This window comes from Falco punctatus, assembly GCF_963210335.1.
Source record: "Falco punctatus genome assembly, chromosome: 7".
In the NCBI taxonomy this organism is placed as follows: Eukaryota; Metazoa; Chordata; class Aves; order Falconiformes; family Falconidae; genus Falco; species Falco punctatus.
In genome coordinates this window covers 24918884-24936338 of record NC_137587.1, presented here as the reverse complement: position 1 = coordinate 24936338, position 17455 = coordinate 24918884, and the positions used below count along the sequence as shown (strand labels likewise).

Below are 17455 nucleotides of genomic sequence, written 5' to 3'. Positions count from 1 at the left end.
AGAGGAGCTCCATCTACACTCCAAATACAGTGATGCTCAGCATGTAACAGCTGCCCGCTACTGTCTTCTGAGAAAAACTGAGAATGGGGGGAAATCACAAGAAATCCCCTTCTCTCTCCCCTTCCACAGCATTCACTCAAACTGTAAAGGAGAGTCATTCTGAATCCCTTAGGTTCAAAGTCCCGTATGCACATTTGAGCTCCCCTCCCATCCCCACCAAAGAGGAAAAAAAGAAGGATAAGAGTAAGTTGTAAATCTAGTGCAGATACCGCCTAGGGGGGACTTTTCACAAAGACCGTCAGTCCCCTCCTTCAGAACAGCCTCTCCTACCTTCTCATCTCACAAACAACCACCCTGTAAATACCTGATAATTCATTAGCCTGAGGTGAGCCCGAAGTCAGACAGCAGGTTTTGCACTTGTAATAGTGAAGCTGCCCCTTAGAGACAGATACCCAGGAGACAAGGGAGGACTTCTTGTTTCTGCTCCAAGAACTATTGATATATGTTAGTCAATAAACATTTGGTGTAGTAAAAACCCAGTGGAAAAGGGGACTTGCTTACCCATAACCTATGTAAATCAGTCCAAGAGGCTTACAGGGTACGTGGTGTATGGCAGAAATTCTGTGGTTTCTCTCTGACATTTTATATGTATAAATTGTGTTACTTTCCAGGTAGTCCTGGTACAGTTACTGACATGAACCCTGAGCATCTCATAGCTGGTCTGTCTCCTCTTTGTGTAGCCTAAGCAATTCTCACAGAACTCATGCTTTCAGGTAAAACAAAAATAAATAAATAAATAAAATAAAAAATTCTATTATGATAGCCACTGCAGAAAACTTCTGGGTGTGAGCCAATGCAGCTGCCTTCATAAATTTTGAGATCAGAAAGAATGATTCTGTGACTTCAACTTGTTTTCCGATGTAACAGAGGTTGTTACTGCACAGTCTATAATAGTTACGCCACAAGAATTACAAACAAGCTCTTGGCATAAGTGGGACTTAGCTCTGAAGGCTGATGACAGACACTTCAAACAGCAACTGCTTGAATATTGCTGCAGTTTATAGGTGCTGAAGAGCTGCTCTGTACTATGATAGGAGTTTAGGGCAGGCGAGACCCTTCAAGCCATTGTGGTTTTGAGGGTTTTTTTTGTAAGGAGTTTGTTTTCCTTTTGCTCATTGAAATGTCTAGTGACCAAACTGTAAGCAAGCTTCTACCCCACCTTTTGTTATACCAATTATGTGGGAAAAAATTAGTCAGCTATTTCCTTTACCTGCATGTATTTCTTCTTCATTGCCCTCTCCCATCTCGTGGTCTCCTACATGCGCTGTTGGCCATACACAACTAGCAACTACTAGTAATAATGACAATTTTCAGTTCACTTACTTCCTCACTGGAATTGCTATTTTTTGTTATCATTTGGACTGGAGAAATGCAGCCGAAACTACTAATACACCCTGAGCTGCCACTTCCTGTATACTTACAACAGCTTTCACTGGACCTGGAGAAGTGCTGAGGGCAGGATTTGTCCCCTGGAATGGATGAACTTACACATAGGAGAGATGTAAAATGGCACAACAATTATAAGCACTTAACTCTCCCAGGTGGAGATAATGGTTCAATATAATTAACATGGGTATTCAAGGTATCTTCAGGTACAAGCAATGAATGAAGGGCAGCCAATTCTCAGATGGGAAGTAGCAGCTATTTTATCACATGAAATTTTGAGCACCATATTAAAGAGAACATGTTGATCATTTGCTGCTAAGCTGCTTTAAAAGCTGGCATTTCTGTTTAGAAGCTTTTGCTTATTTAGTTAAGTGCTTGGTGCCCTTCACTGGGAGCTGTTGGCATAGCAAGGGGACAGTAAATGGGTGGATAAGTAACAAAATCCCATTTAAGCTCTTGTCATGCTGCCAGATCCGCCTTCCATATTTGAAAAATTAATAGTATGACTAATTATCTTCTCTTTGCTCAGGAAGATACCAAATATTAGCCACATTCTTCCCACTTTGAATTAAGGGGAAAATTTGTGGTAATTTTCCTATGGAGCTGGAGTGTTTGTGAGCAAGAAACAAGCTGACTGTGGGCCAGATTTCCAGCCAGTGTTCCCCTGGGAAACTCCCTGGGCACCATGGAGTATCCACACCAGGGTAAGTCTTGCTTTCTCACCTGCTTTCCTAAGCTCTGCCATCAGGCTGCTCCACGAGAAGCAGTGCTGGCTCTGCAGAGACCTGTCCCATGCAGGGAAAGTGGCAGCCAGGACGCACGGACAGCCTGGCCCCCCACCTCCTTGAGAAGTTTAGATGCCCGATTTGTGGCTTGATATGACACACACATTTGTTTCAGGAGTGAGTGGTTTCCCACAAAGGGGAGGCTAATGGGAGGATGTGCTCTCGCAGCCTCCTCCACAGCCCGTTGAATGCACACCACTGGCCAAATCGCGGGGCAGATTTGTGGGGCTGGGGAAAGGGCCCGACTCCAGCCCCAGCCTCATGGAACCAGTAGGTGCCTGCTGCACTAAAATCACTGGATAAAACACAATCACTCGCTTCGGCCCGGCCGGCTGCAGCTTCCACAGCTGAATAGATCTTTATCTGTCTCTAAATTTCAATTGTGAATGAGAAGAGGAGCTCACTTTCATTTCTATAGCACAAACATCTAAAAATAACCCTTCTTCAGCCTTTCCTAAGCATGAGGAAGACCCATAGTCACTGTAAGTGTCTCGGCAGAGCCCTGCCTGCAGCCCTCTGCACAGGCAGCACCTTTTGCTCTTAGCCCAGAACTTGCAATCCTGGCTCTGGCAACTTGGTGCAAGACAGTCATCAACTTCAGCTGAATTTCTGTGCTGCTTGGCTCCCCTTTCTCTCACTGGAAGGCTGCCCCCCACTCCACCCACCCTCAAAATACAAGGTGTGTGCCTGGCCCAGGAGCCCTGCTACTGGCCCAGAAAAGGAGCCAGGCTGGGAAGAAACAGGGAACCCAGTTTAGGAAAACTGGTTACTCTGGGTCTACAGCAGAATTAAGACATTCATATAAGTACACCATAAACACCACAATTTATCCCTCATCAGACACTCTATTCCTGCTCTGTGGGACACACAGGCTGCTTGTAAGAGCCAAGCGTTTTTAGTCTGTCAACTCAAGGTTATAAGTATCAAAAGACCATTCCTTCCAAGGCTACCCATTGCCATTCAGACCTAAAAAATAAAGGGCAATACCCTACCTCAGTGTCGAGCCACACCCTGCAGCACTCCCCCCTGCTGCTGCCAGTGCCAGCACCAAGATCTACTGCATTTTTTTCAGATAGAAAAAAAAAACAAAAAATAAACCAGGTTGCTACCCACCCAGCTGGGGACTGAAGAAGCTCTGCTTACTGGCAATAAAAAAATGCTGCACGCTTATGAGCGATGTCAGGAAAGAGGCCAGTTGTACTCAGAATAGCTTTCTGCTGAGGCACCCTCAGTAAATTTGTGACACAATTGCATGGACACAGAGAATAAATCACTTACCTTAAGAAGAGGAGACAGAGTAAAAAGAGAAGACAGATTCAGTGTGATAGGAAGTGGCTCAATCTAGGTAATTATCTAGTTAGAAGGTAACACACAGACTTTGGGAGGTGGTGAGAGAAATCTTTTCTTCCCATTCTGACAGCTCTTCCAGGAGGTGCTCTCGAGTGGATGACCATGAGGGTAGAAAAAACCTGCCCTGTGCCCCTGTCACAGCTGTGTGACATGGTGAGCAGTGAAGAAATGTAACCCCAGGCCAGAACCCTGTATCCAAAATGCAAGTGTTTCTCATGCTGTGGCTCATTGCCTGGGGACAATGTGGCTCTTCATTTCCAGGGGACTGAGCCTCAGCAGGCTGAAAGCATCCTCAGCAGACAGCAGCCACTCAGCTCTGCCCCCACAGCCCTTCAGTGCCAGCCTTGTGTTGCTGTCACAACAGACGCAGGGCACAGATTTCTGACCACTTCCAGGTTCATCCAGTCTGCCTGTAAAAGGTATGGGCTTGCAGAGGCTTGTACATTTCACATGGCTGTACAAGTGGTGCTTATGACCAGACCCTCAGTGCGGTTTACAGAATAAGTTTTTTTTACTTCAGTTTATAAAGTAAAGCCACCAGCTTTAATCCTCCCTATAAACCAAAACAACTAGGGAAGTGCATGATTCAGAGTGGCTCGGTGCAAATTTTTGCAAAGTAACAGACACAAAATCAAAATAATTCAAATTATACATACATGTAGAACAAGAAATTCAAGTTAAAACCAGGACTGTATTCCTATTAGCTCTAGAGATGACCCAAAAATATGTCAGGAAATAAATAAATCATTCCAGCCTCCATAAAAGAGGGTGCTGCTCACTAATCCAAATGGTTTGGGTATTTACAGAGGGCAAATGGGTTAGAGAAGAAACAGAAAGAAGAAAAACATTCATAACAGTGAACTGAAATGCTGCAGGGTGATCACTTCCCCACATGCCCCACTATGGCTAAGAGAAGGCCTTAAAACACAGCAAGGGGCCAAAAACCTCCCTTTTGAGCAGGATGCCATCGTCTGTCCCACATGGGAGGGACCATGCCAAGGTAAGACCAGCATGGTCTGTTAGGTTTGGCTCCGCCACAATCCATGGCCACCCTGGGGCAGATGGATACAAGTAAGTTGGCTTGGTCAGTCCAGTTTGTGAAAGGAGGGCAATTTATCCTAGAATCCATCTGAAGGGAAGACTGCTTGAAGTACACATCTTCCTGGCCTCTGCTGGACTGTGCATGCTCTGAGAAGGAAGCAGCCAGCATAACTACATCTCTGTTCTCCAACATGTAAGAACAGCTGGTGATCAAAATGCTTGGCATTCCCACAAAGGCCAATAGCTAGGGTACCTTAGCTGACTGCAAGAAAGAGCAGACCCTTTCAAGTATCTTCTTCAACACTTGCCACAGGAGACAAAGCAACACCCTTGTTTACAAAGGCAGTATGACTTGTGCCCATCACTGGTATTTCTGATGCTTTGTTTCCAAATAATAATCTGCTTTATTTTTGCTGCCCATGCTACTACAGCCAAATCCTGACAGGTCAGAGCTGTACTTGTGGTTCAATCAGTGGAGCAGAAGATGTTTAATGTCTAACAGAAGCAGGCAAATTCTGCAGTTAATGTCATACCATGCAAAAAAAAACAACCATCCTGAAGGCGCATCCTAACCTTCTGTTTCCTTGTCAAGACAGATTTATTTACAGTCAGTACCACAGGGACTAGATTTGAGTGGCAGTGGTGTTATATCCATATTTTTAATGAGATTTGACATTTAAGGCAGCATTTCAGTTCACTTCTAAGCCTGTAATTACACTTTCAAATCCGCTTAGCAAGACATCAGCAGAGTATCCCAGGGGACTGCTTGAACAGATTGGTTCTGTTCTCATAGAAGTAGCATTTGAGTACCGAATGATGCTACAAAGCAGACACAGCGGATGGTACTGCCTGACACAGACACTTGCAAACTGGACTCACTCCTAATCCTCAAAATAAAAACAAAGACTGCAGAGAGCCTCGCTTTATCTTAAAAGCAACACTGTGGTGAGTCAGATACCACTGGAGGTCAGGAGCACTTCACAAATACACTACCAAGACACGACTCCTTTCTACACCCGGCTGGTTATCTTTGGTCTCACAAAATCTGCAAGTGCAAGAAGTATCAGAGCAGCCCAAGGATGAAATCCTGTTTGTCACCTCCTGGTCTAGAATCATGATGGCCCAGTGCTGAGAAGGGCTTTTATGTCTCCCGCACAAGCGCAGACTCTGCCCAGCATCTCCTTCCCAGAGGAATTCATTTGGATTTCTCCTTTCATTGTAGCCTGACCACCACTGAAATTTTGAGACCAAATAGATACCAAATGCCAGGATGTTCAGGACTATATTTTGCCCTCAGTTTACACACCTACTCCTCCTTTGTACCCAAGTTTACACTGCCACCCGCAAAGATATGACTGGAACGAAATACAGTACTTATGAAGTACTCAGCTGGGACTCTACATGCACTCAGATCTCCTGAGGTCTGGACATGGGCAGAAGTCTGATTTGTTTGGATTTCAACTTTTCATCCATGCCCATGGGAGGCAAAGTGAACGATCTCTTACTCTCACAAGCCACCTGAGCAGATCTTTCTGCAGGATGCAAATGGTTTCATCCCTGAGTTCAACTTTAAAAGAGAAAAACACAGTCTGCAGCCATCAGCACCAGAAGCAAAGGGAACATTTAGCACAGGGTGCTCCGCCACAGGAACAAACAGCAAACAAGCAGCACAAAGCTGGGGAAAATGAAGAAAAGCAGAAAGAGGCTAATTTGTATCATACCAAAGAAACAGAAGGAAATCTGAGGCCAAAAGGTTTGGACTAGCAGAGAAAGAAAGCTTACAGAAGGTAGACAGCAAAGCCTTTGCAGCCCTTGGTGCTCACTCAAGAGCAGCCTGGTACCTCCATCAACAGTGATCCCAGACAGGCAAGAAAAACAAATCTAGAGAGACAAAAAACAGATCTCCAAAGAGATGTAAGATCCCTCAAGGCCATTTCAATGACATGAGCAAAACTCAAGGGTTTTTTTCTTTTTTTCCCAGCAGGGATGACAGAACAGTTTGTCCAGTTTTGTGCATACAGTTCTCCTCAGCACGACTTCTTCTAGCTGACTGATGTGCAGTTTAGCTCTGCAGGGTCTTGCCTACCTGCTGCTACGACTTCCTCTGGTCCATCGGCAATACTGGGCTCACTGGAGCACTGCCTGTGGCTAAAACTAGGCTGCAGGAGGCGGCATTTGTCAGTACTGTCTGACTCCTCAATCACCATTCCCGTGTGCATCATGGAGGCCATTGTCAGGAGCTGAATATCCGAATGAGCGTTGGCAACAGTGTGGCGACGGATGCTACCACATTTCTCCAGGTAAGCCTCACCCTCCTGCTCCGTCAGCGGGGTCAGGGCCATCTCGCTGGGTTGCCGGCTCGTCACCATGTGAGATGAATAATTGAGTACACCAGTCTTAGCATGGGTTCTGGAGTACCGTCTCTCTGGAAAAGAAAAAGGAAGCAGGAATGGTCAACAGGGCACAAAGCATCTCCCAAGCTGCTAGGCTGGCCACAGGGAACCAAGAGGACTCGGCATGCAGCCACAGTATCCCACGACATTACCACCAGGGAACAGTCAGGTGCTCATTAGCTGCTACTGACAGGGGTTTATAAAGTAGGTCTGCCTCTCCCTGGGGAAGGAGACACCTCCCAGCCTGCTGTAAGGCAATGGTGTTGCTGCCTGAAAGAAATGAGCCCAAAAGTAACAAGTGCAGCAGAGGGACTTTCTTTAGCATTCTGATGGTCTGATTTCTGGAGCTCTCACATGCAGGTTCACTAAAATCAGTGACACTGAAGTGGCACAGGTCCCCAAAGAAACATTCAGTGAGGACCTGAGTTGCCATCCCTTTCTCTGGAAAATTTCTCTCAGGAGATGCCATTAGCTGGTGTCAACATAAAATTCCTGATGCTTACATTGTGCTGCTTCTCCAGCTGCCTACAGAAAGGCAGTTCTGCTAGCATTATCCCACTGTATTTTTTTAAAGATTACGCAATAAAAAGAACATTTCCTCCACTTAAAATATGTCTGGTTTGGGGGCTAGACACTGCAAACTCCTAACTGCACAGCAACAGCCCACAACAGCCCAGGGGGAAAGGCACAGAAGAGAAAGGCAGTGCTTGCACAGCACAGGTGGAAGTGGTGACACAGAATTGATGAGTGCAGGGTCTACAGCCTGCTTGGCAAAAAAAGGGGGGGAAAATGCCTGATTTAAAACTCAAACCCAAGGCACAGTCACCAGCTCCGTATCATGAATCACCATTTCAATTCTGACACTGAAAGCTTTAAGCTTTAAAAGCAGGATTCTGAGTTTGTGCCTTGGCTCACTGTAATTCACTCCCCTAGCAGGCTGAATCAGATAGTATTACTTTTCACCCTGCTGTCTTCCACCACCGTGCAGCATTACCATGGGATGTTAAACCTCTATGCAGTCTACCCCCAAAGCAGCTGATAAAACTATTCCCTGTGTTTCTGTTTCTCACCAACTTCCTTGAAGTGCAGGGTGTCATTTCCTAAAGTCAGAGACCTCTAAACCATCTAAAAATACTTCCACCAAGACTGCAGAGCGTATGAGATAGAGTAACAAAATGCAAAGCAAAGCACTTGTCAGTGAAGGTTATAAAAGAGTTTTGGAAGCTTTCACCAGGAAGAAAAGCAGAAAACAAACTCTATATTGTTGCAGGGAGGAAAGGGTAAGCAGCCAAAACTCCACTACTGGCAGCAGCCAAACTATGACAACAGTTCACCTCTCTGCTTCCAGTAATACATTCATTCAAAATGGTTCATTCTGTGCTGAAGAGTATGTGCAAATAATTTTTGAGGCTGGTTACAGTGAATATATTCTTTAGGTGTCATCTGCAGTTCAAGCCATAGCAATCTGTAGTGTTGGAGGCCATTGGGACCTGACTTTTGAGGGAAAAATATCTGCAGATTATTTTTGTGCAACGGAATTAAAATTCTTTATCATGAGAATCAGTTAAAGTTAGGCTAAACTCCAAACATTCATTTATTGCTTTACTTTTCCCCCTTTACTTTCTTGGCCGCAAAAGACAGTCTCTTAAGGGAGTTGTCATGCATAGTACAACCAGAAATTTTATTTCTGTTTTGGTGTGTTATGGCCAGGAACATAAACTGGGAGGAGTTTTTAAGGGATTTTTCACAAGCAAACTCAAATCAGCAGTGATGTTAGGTTTAACACATGGGGGGATGGGTAAATGTTTTATCTTCTTCCCTATCTCCAATTTAAACATTGTTTCTTAGACAGCTGGATCCCCTCAGAGTACTCCATCCTTATGCAGATTACAGCTAACTTACACGGTCAAAGCAAGAAGAGTGATAACAGAAAAGCAGGTGGTGACACTGTCCTCTATGAATCCCTCTACAAGCTGTCCTGTCCCCTCTCACACCTATCCCTGCTGCACTCCTCTCTCACTTTAAATCAAGTTTAAGATACATCAGTCTTGCAGACTGAAGCCTTATGTGTATTGACAGATGTGATCAGACACCTTCAGTTGCATTTCTCAACACTCATTCGTCTTGAAGGCTCCAGTCTAGAGGGCAGTTTGGCCTCCATAGCATCTGTTGAGAATGCATGTGAACCCAAAGCCAAAGTGCAGTTTCCAAGAAGCTACTACACGGAACCTATGGCCTTCATCGCCATTACAGGTTGCCCACTGAGAGAAGAAACTGGTTCTGAGAAAGTAAAAAGGTGACAGAAAGAGGGAGAGATGAAGAGAAGGAAGTGTGATTAGAAGTGGGAGTTAAAGAAAAGAAACCACCACCACAGCAGCACTTTGAAAGACTATTTGCAGAAAAGTGCTGCTCTGCTGTTAATGTTGTGTAATACAAACACAAGTTTTTTCTCTTCTCCTGTTCAGCACAGGGTGGAGTAAGGGCAAAAGGACACCTTGGAAATACACACAAATAAAAGACAGCTAAAATCAAAGTAAATACAATGCTTTTAAGGCACATAAATTTTACAAGGCCTATTTCTGTGAAACTTTCTTTTTTTAATGGCACTAATGCCTTGTTCAGCTGGCAGAAATCCAAAAATCCAGGATGGCTAGAAACTTCAGTACAGGTCAGGCAGCTACCTTTGAAACTATCCCAGCAGCATACAGATGTCCATAAACAGCAAAACAATCAGATTTGTCAAAGTTCAACTTTTACAGGGGAATGTAGTCTAGATTCAGCCTCAGGATCAGGTCTGCGAACAAATGCTGTATAACCATGTTCACTTGCATAAAAGATACTTAATTGCCCAACAACCACAAAGACAAAACCCGGGCCATACTTTGCCTAAAGCCATGCCCCGAGTTTGTTACAGGCATGGGTTGTCTGAGCCTTGGTAAGTCCTTTTACTGCAAGACCATCTTTTCCCCTGTGCTGCTACAGTGTTATCCAAGACAGGTTGTGTGTCTCCAGATTGCTACAGTTTGCATCAAAGCAAGGGCTAAAGGTTATAAAACCAGAGGGAGGCTGGAGCTTTTCGCACTCTCTCTGTTTAAATCTTCTTGGCTATCAAATCAGTATCACTACGGCTATTTCTTAGCTAGCGAAGCTCTTCTGGCCCACCACATGTGGTAAGCAGAGCTCCTGGATCATGTGTGGAGAAGTTTTCCACTATAAGCATCCCCTTCCTGAAGTGAATGCCAGTTCTCTCACCTACACCCGTTTATCCACAGTTAAAACACAGATATTTTATTTAAAAAAAAAAAAAAAAAAAAAACCAGAAACAAAAAAAAATAACCCAAAACAAAAGCAAAGTCCTCAGACTGAAGTAAGATTCCATGCAAAAACCCCTGTAATCCCTCAGAGTGAGCACCCAACAGTTTTTGCTGTTTGCAAAGGCTGGCTGATGCAGCAGCAAGCATGGCAACCCAGGCAGCCATAAAGCAGGCTAGCAATCAGGGACAGAGAGCAGGCAGCAAAGGACTAGGTGCAGTGTCTCACCAGAGTGAGAGCAGCATGTCAGACATGGACCAGAGAGTCCCAAAATCTTTTTTAAAAGCCCACCTCCAAAGAGAGGGGAGACTTTGCACCTGTGCATGCATGCAGTAGTGGGGCAGTAATAGCTCACTCCATCATGGAAAATAAAAAGCCTGCCACAAAAAATCTACATTCAGAAACATATTAATCAGAACCTTCTTGAGGGTGTTTTAGCCTTTGTTTTCTTTCTTTGAGTCATGCATTGTCTCCTTTTCTAGCACAGATATGTACTGCTTCACATTAACCAAGCTGTGTACCCCAACAAGAGCTTCTGTACGATGCGCATGTCTTACCAAGCAAGCAGGTGCTACCAGAGAAGCTGTGATCCTCACACAAACCCAAGTATGGTGATACCACCTGCTTGACCAGTTCTTCCAGCTGTAGGTAGCCCTCACTGGGGCCGGTAGGCTCATGGACACTCTGAAATTCAAACATAAAAAGTCAACATTACCCTTATGTAGTTTTGAGTAAGGTTTTTGGGTAAAGCTTGGAGTCTGTTGTCTGCACTGGAATACCCCCACCACATCAGTTGATCATTTGGAGAAGCACAGCTGATAAGCCCAAATGGAGGTTCAGGCGCTGTTCAGGTCAGCCTCCTTGTTCACACCATAGCCCTGCCCTATGGACATTGACCAGCAAGCTGTCCTTTTCCTGACCAAGCAATATGAAGATACAGGGTACACTCACATGGAGGGTTTGCACAGTGTAACTACAGTGATATAATTATACCAAGGCAGTTCTACCAGGAAATGTCTCTTTGTAGAAAACCCTTAACACAACTTGGGCGAAGCACTACTCTTTTCCTAGGCAGGACTGCAAGAAAAGCATCCTCTGTAGTTCAGCTTACAGCTGTGAAGATGGTAGATAACACTAACCAATTTAACAGTAATTTCAGAAACCGTTCACAGACTTAACTTCCTGCAAAGTCTCAATAAGCTCTTCTTTCTCAAATACATCACTCTGAGACCCTCTTTGCCCTCGAGATTCTTTTAATAAAGTATTGCAGGGAAACTGAGCTAGTACTTTATCTCCTGTTATTACAGTCTGGGTCACTAGGAACATCAGAACAGCGAGAACTCATACAGAAATACCAGCTTAGCCACTTCACAGTTTCAGAAAGTTTCATTCCTCACCGCTCATTGTAAGGTATATTAGAGAAGAAATAAAAGTGAGAGGAACCCAAACAGCCACCTGTGATATGGTATTTTGCAGGACTGTCATGCTGGGCAATATAAAAAGATAAAACAGCTGGTATATTTGGCTGCATTTGGCATGCTTGGAAAATATTCGCTTGAGTTCTGAATAAAGAGGATAGTCCTCACATAAGATCTAGGTCTCTTGAGAGAGGCCTTTGGAAGAAGTCTAGCATTTTGCCTGCTGCCTAAAGGTTTTTTCTTCTCTCATGGGCACTGCTCAGCATCCCAGCTGGCCAAGGAGCTGGCATCAGACAGCCAGCAGTCACAGCTCATTCAAATCCCACAATCCGCTCTGATGGAGGCTTGCCCTGTCATTTGCAAAGCTGAGAAACCAGGAGAACTAGAGCACAAAGAAGCATTCAGAGAAGCTGGGATATGAAAATTTATGTGAAAAAAAAGCATCCTCAGACTGTTCCTAAGTGCAGAGGAGAGGTACCAAGAAAAATACAAACCAAAGAGCAGAACCTGGCCCTTTCATGGCAGCATCCTTACCTGTTCCCAGGAAAGCTCAGGACATTCAAACTCAGCTCTCATTTCTCCATTTACTGCTCCCAAATCAGCACACATCACTTCCCCTTCATCGTACCCTCTACCCTCCCCACTCTCCTTTGTAGGGTTCATGTTAGTTCAGTAAGGTCAAGATACACAAGTGGAGACAGACAAAGAAGAGCAGAGGCTTCCCACCTGCAGAATTAACAGCATCTGGACAATGGAAGCTGGGAGCTTTGTCTGGACCAGAGGAAGAATTTCTTCCAACTTTACTTTTAGCAAGACCAAGTCTCTGAAGCCAAGAAGAGCAATCTGGCGGATAGTCAATTCCTGACCCTAAAACAAAAACACAGAAGACAAAATCCATTAGTTGGTAAAGGGATGTGTAAGCATTGCATGACTACATGTATGCATACAGACAGAAAGGGTCTATCCTGCCCATTGCTGCTGTGGCAAAGCACCCCACAGCTGCTCAGGCTTAGGATTTATGGTACTCTTTAGTTGCTTCCCTCTCAGTCTCTGTCCCACAGAAATTCTGAAATGAGTAAAACCTCATCTGAGGTGCCACTATGTTTGGAGTGAAGCCAAAAACGGGTCTGTATTTCACCAAAAGACTATGTATTCATGAAACCCAACTGCCATCCAATTTGGTCACAAACAGCCAAAACTCAGGATGAGTGCAGCTTGTGCTTTTGCCACTCAGAGCTGAAAAAACAGAGATTTGGTAGGGAAAGAGGCTGGTACAGATTATTCCTTATCTAAGCCTTGTCTGTGTTGGATCCTCTTTTTCCTCAGCATCTGTGCTTTAGACCTTGATGGTACAACAGAAATCCACCGTTCAGTTCATAACAGATGATAAGGCTAGATCAAGGCTAGTGACGCTGCTTGTACCAAACATCACTTAACAAAAAGCAACAGCACTGATTTCTACCACAAGGTGCTCTGCGTCCTCCCAGTTACTTCTTTTACATCAACACCACGAGTAAGCATGTTGTAATATTTCTCAGCATATTTAAACACAGTTGGACTCCATTTGGCATTCTGGTGTTACCACCTTTCCCTCTGCTGTGCTTGACATCTGCATGACTTTCTCTTGCTCCACTGCAGCTTAACAGCAGAAACGTTCCTCCCAGACCTGCCCAGCACTTTCCAGCCTAAAGAGTTTTCCTTGTTCTTCCCAGCATGTTAATCTCTGCCCCACAGTCTGTTTGGGAACACACTCAACATGGCAAATATTTAGCTGGAAGGAATTAACAGCAGTTAATCATTAATTCATATTCATTTTAATGCCATAATTAACAGCAGCATCAATATGTAAATACAAATTAAAGCAAATAGTCTGGAGGGCAACTTGGCCATAATAAAAGCACTTTGCTGTTTTAAACCATCACTGTGTGCTTAGAAACATGGAGGTGTAGTAAAGACCAGTACATATCTCTGAACTGTATTTCAGCAGCCTCACCCTTTTTATTTATATCATGCATTTTAGTCCTGTTAACTTCATACACCATTTCAAAATGCAAACATATTACTGTGCCAAACAAAACAAGATTTGCTGTTCTTTTTCCACACCAATCAGTTACATCAACAGCTGCAACTATACAAAAGCCAGTGACCTGTTTACATAGTCTCCCTCTGCACAGCAATTTAACCAACTTGGCTGCATAAAGGTCATAGTTCTGCAACAGCTATGAGCCTTGGGTTTAAACTTAGCTGAGATAGGAAGTTACTTCTAGTTACTACCTTCAGTAACATACACTTAACACATTTGGCTGGCTGACTTTCATTCTGAATGGACAGTTGCTGGGATCACACAATAGCGCAACTAAATAATCACTCTAGCATTTGCAGCAAAGGATGGGGAACCAACAACAAACTGACTTTCCCATCTACTGGAGTAGCATATGAAGAACTGCGACTTGGTGAAAGAGATTTGTTATACAAGCTAGATGAGCTGAGTGACTCAGGGATTGTGACAAGACAAATACAGTAAGAAAGTTATGCTTTCAAAAAGTCTCAACATCACAAAGTCATGCTTTCACCACTACCACCAAGTTACTTTCAAAAGCTGCAGTAACTTCTTTTCAATTTCTCATCAGAGACATTTAATAGCAGGGGAGTAGATTTTTCTGCTAAGTGGCAAAATTATTAGCATCGGTCAGTATGACACACAGCTCAGCTGTTTCAATGGTGCGCAGGTAGCTGCAGCACAGACAAACTGCTGCTTAAAAAGATTAGGTCACTCTGAGTGTTAGCTGCAGAAGGAGAGAAAAAGGCAATATTATAATTGCAAAGTTTTACCTGCCAAGCACCTACCTTTAAGCATCTGCAGCAAGGAAAGAATAAAGATAAACACAGTAGAAAGGTTAGTGTCTGTCTTTGCAGAAGTCCTTTCTCCCTTAGGAAATGTTAACTTTAATAGGATTAGAGGAAAAGAACAACTGCCAGGGCTTAACCCCAGCTGGCAACCAAGCACCACACAGCCACTCACTCACTCCCGTACAGAGGAATGGGGGAGAGAATCAGAAAAGTGAGAAAACTTGTGGGTTGAGATAAAGACAGTCTAATAGGTAAAGCAAAAGCCATGCATGCAAGCAAAGCAAAAACAAGGAATTCATTCACCACTTCCCATGGCAGGCAGGTGTTCAGCCACCTCTAGGAAAGCAGAGTTCCATCACATCTAACGGTTCCCTGGGAAAGCAAATGCAATAACTCCAAACATCCCCCCCTTCCTTCTTCCCACAGCTCTATATGCTGGGCATGACACCACACGGTATGGAATATCCCTTTGGTCAGTTGGGGTCAGCTGTCCCGGCTGTGTTCCCTTCCCAGCTACTTGTGCACCCCCAGCCTGCTCGCCGGTGGGGTGGGGAGCAGAAAAGGCCTCGGCTCTGTGTACGCCCTGCTCAGCGGTAACGAAAACATCCCTGAATTATCAACACTGTTTCCAGCACAAATCAAAAACTTAACCCTATACTAGCTACTGTAAAGAAAATTAATTCTACCCCAGTCAAAAGCAGCACATCAACCTTTAAGCTTTACCTGCTGCCTTTCACACAATACAAAGGAAAAATAATTTTAGAAGGCTCTGGAAAGTCTGTCTTGTGGAAGAGGCAAAAGTCAAGAGGAGGAGGCTAGCATTTCCAAGAACGTCAGTCTCCTCATGAGGTACATTTTTATTTTTCTCTGATGGAATAGAAGATCAAAATAGGCTGGGGAGGTAATTAGACTGTATGGAAACTAACTAAAATTACATTAAAAAATGATACAACTCAACACTTCTGATAGGATACCCAGCTTTCAAAATCCCCTGTGTAAACAGGCCTTAAAGTTGTTCATTCATCTTCTACTCATAGATTTTCTTGTCCCCTTATTAAAGCATAAAAAACCCCAAGAGTGGATTTTCCAAAGGCACAACTGGGACATAAGCCCTCCAAACATAGTTAGGGTGAGTTAAACACATTTGCTCCTCATCTGGTCTTCAGATTTGTCCCTCTGAAGACAAGCTGCCAACGTTGTCATCTGCACCAACAGTCCCAGGTACTTAAAAATGGAAGAACTATAAATACAAATGGCCCAAAGCTTCAGTCTAGACAAGGTACAGTCCAATAGTTTCAGTGTTCAAGCTTAGCTAAGCACAGAGGGCAGAGAAATGGGAATAAATTATACTGTGCTTGCCCAGTAGATTTTAGCAGTCCTTCTTACACAGTTAATGCTGACTCGGGCAAGCTCTCCTTCCTCCCAGATTTAGTTTAAAGGTTTCGAGACCTGTTTGGCCACTGCCCAAACAGTACTGCTGGAACAGAAGAGAAGTTTCCACGTGCCATTGGCAGACATTGCAGTTACATTGCCTCACCTGATTGAAGACTGAATCATAATTAAGATTACCTGGACTGGGTAGAATATTGCCTGGAGTGTAGGAAGAGTCTCTGTAAAATAGTGATCCCAGATTTCAGACAGGACTTCAATGCGATCCTCACCTATGAAAACAGAGATTAGGAGCAAGAGCTTTAGCAACAGGGACACTAAAATCAAGTTGAATTTTCCCACTACTCTGTAATTCCCTAAGTAAGATACAAACCCACCCTTCACATTTACAGTTTCCATCCAAAACTGGGCATTGCTTAGCCAAGCTTCAGTCTGATAGAGACACAAGGCTGTGACCATAAACTGCTGTGTTGCTTAATGCAAAGAAGACAGCATTGTGCAAAACATGAGACCAATTCCAACAGAAGAGTGAAGCCCCTCTCCAGCCAGAGGCTTTAACTCCACAGCAAAGGATTGTGTAATCTCACAGCTCACAGTTAGCGTGCTCAACTAGTGTGGGAGCATGGCTGCACATCAGCAGCTGAATCTGAAAACCAGCAGGTCACAGCCAACATCAACCGTTCTGCAGCGACTGAGTGAGGGAGACCATTTACAAGAGCTGAGACCCCTCTAGCATCCCCTAATTCCCAAGAACAGACACAGCAGTCAGGGTCCTGACCAGCCACAAAGCCACCATGCTCCTCTAAAACGTGGCACTTAGGAAGGTTCTGGAATGAAACCTACTTGTGGCTACCCCTCATATGACTCCAACTTGAACAAACATCCTCAAATGTAGGTGGGTATTTAAAATTAAGGCAGACTAAGTTGTGCAACTCATGATTCCCATAACATAAATACAACTGTGGTCAAAAGCCTATTATTACCAAAAAATGCTTTACTGAACATAGTCATTTGAATAGACATTTAAAATAATGCTCATAGGCTTGACTTAGAGCTGCGTGCTCCTCAGCATTTGGGCCCAAAGCCTTCAAAGTTTTTTTGGAAAATTTTCCCATCCCAAAGGCCAAAGGTTTGCAATGTTTTTTTCAATTTTTTAATAACATACCCCAGAAGAAGCTCAAGACAGCTTTGAAGGCTAAGCCTCAAGGTGATTGAAAGCCCTACATGAGGAACTGGAATGCAGGTAAAATTGCAATGCAAAGGAGCCTTATCACTGTCTTCTGAAGTACTTTTCCCCTCTGGAGATTTCAACACAGGTTTTCACTGGGCTTGCCCATTGGTTATGCTGCTTAGGACACAGCCAGAAAGCAGAGAGCTAGCAGGACCAGGTCCTGCAGACATCTCCTTTCAGGCAGAGCCCACCGACGACTGCAGGAGGGTTCAGAGAGGTCACTGTCAGGTACGACACTTG

The 17455-nt window shown here is 44.1% G+C and overlaps 1 protein-coding gene across 7 annotated transcripts in view; it reads right to left on the bottom strand.

The window, feature by feature from the left end:
* Positions 1-5195: 5195 nt before the first annotated feature.
* Positions 5196-17455, bottom strand: part of PRR5L (proline rich 5 like) — a 43838-nt gene continuing 31578 nt past the window's right edge. For all 7 annotated transcript variants that reach the window (XM_080397508.1, XM_080397512.1, XM_080397511.1 and 4 more), the window contains 4 exons: positions 16165-16256; positions 12472-12612; positions 10885-11011; positions 5196-7047 (listed from right to left, as the gene is read on the bottom strand). In XM_080397508.1, coding sequence (XP_080253634.1) covers positions 6665-7047; positions 10885-11011; positions 12472-12612; positions 16165-16256 — 743 coding nt within the window. In that variant the 3' untranslated portion in view covers positions 5196-6664. The remainder of the gene's footprint in view (positions 7048-10884; positions 11012-12471; positions 12613-16164; positions 16257-17455) is intronic.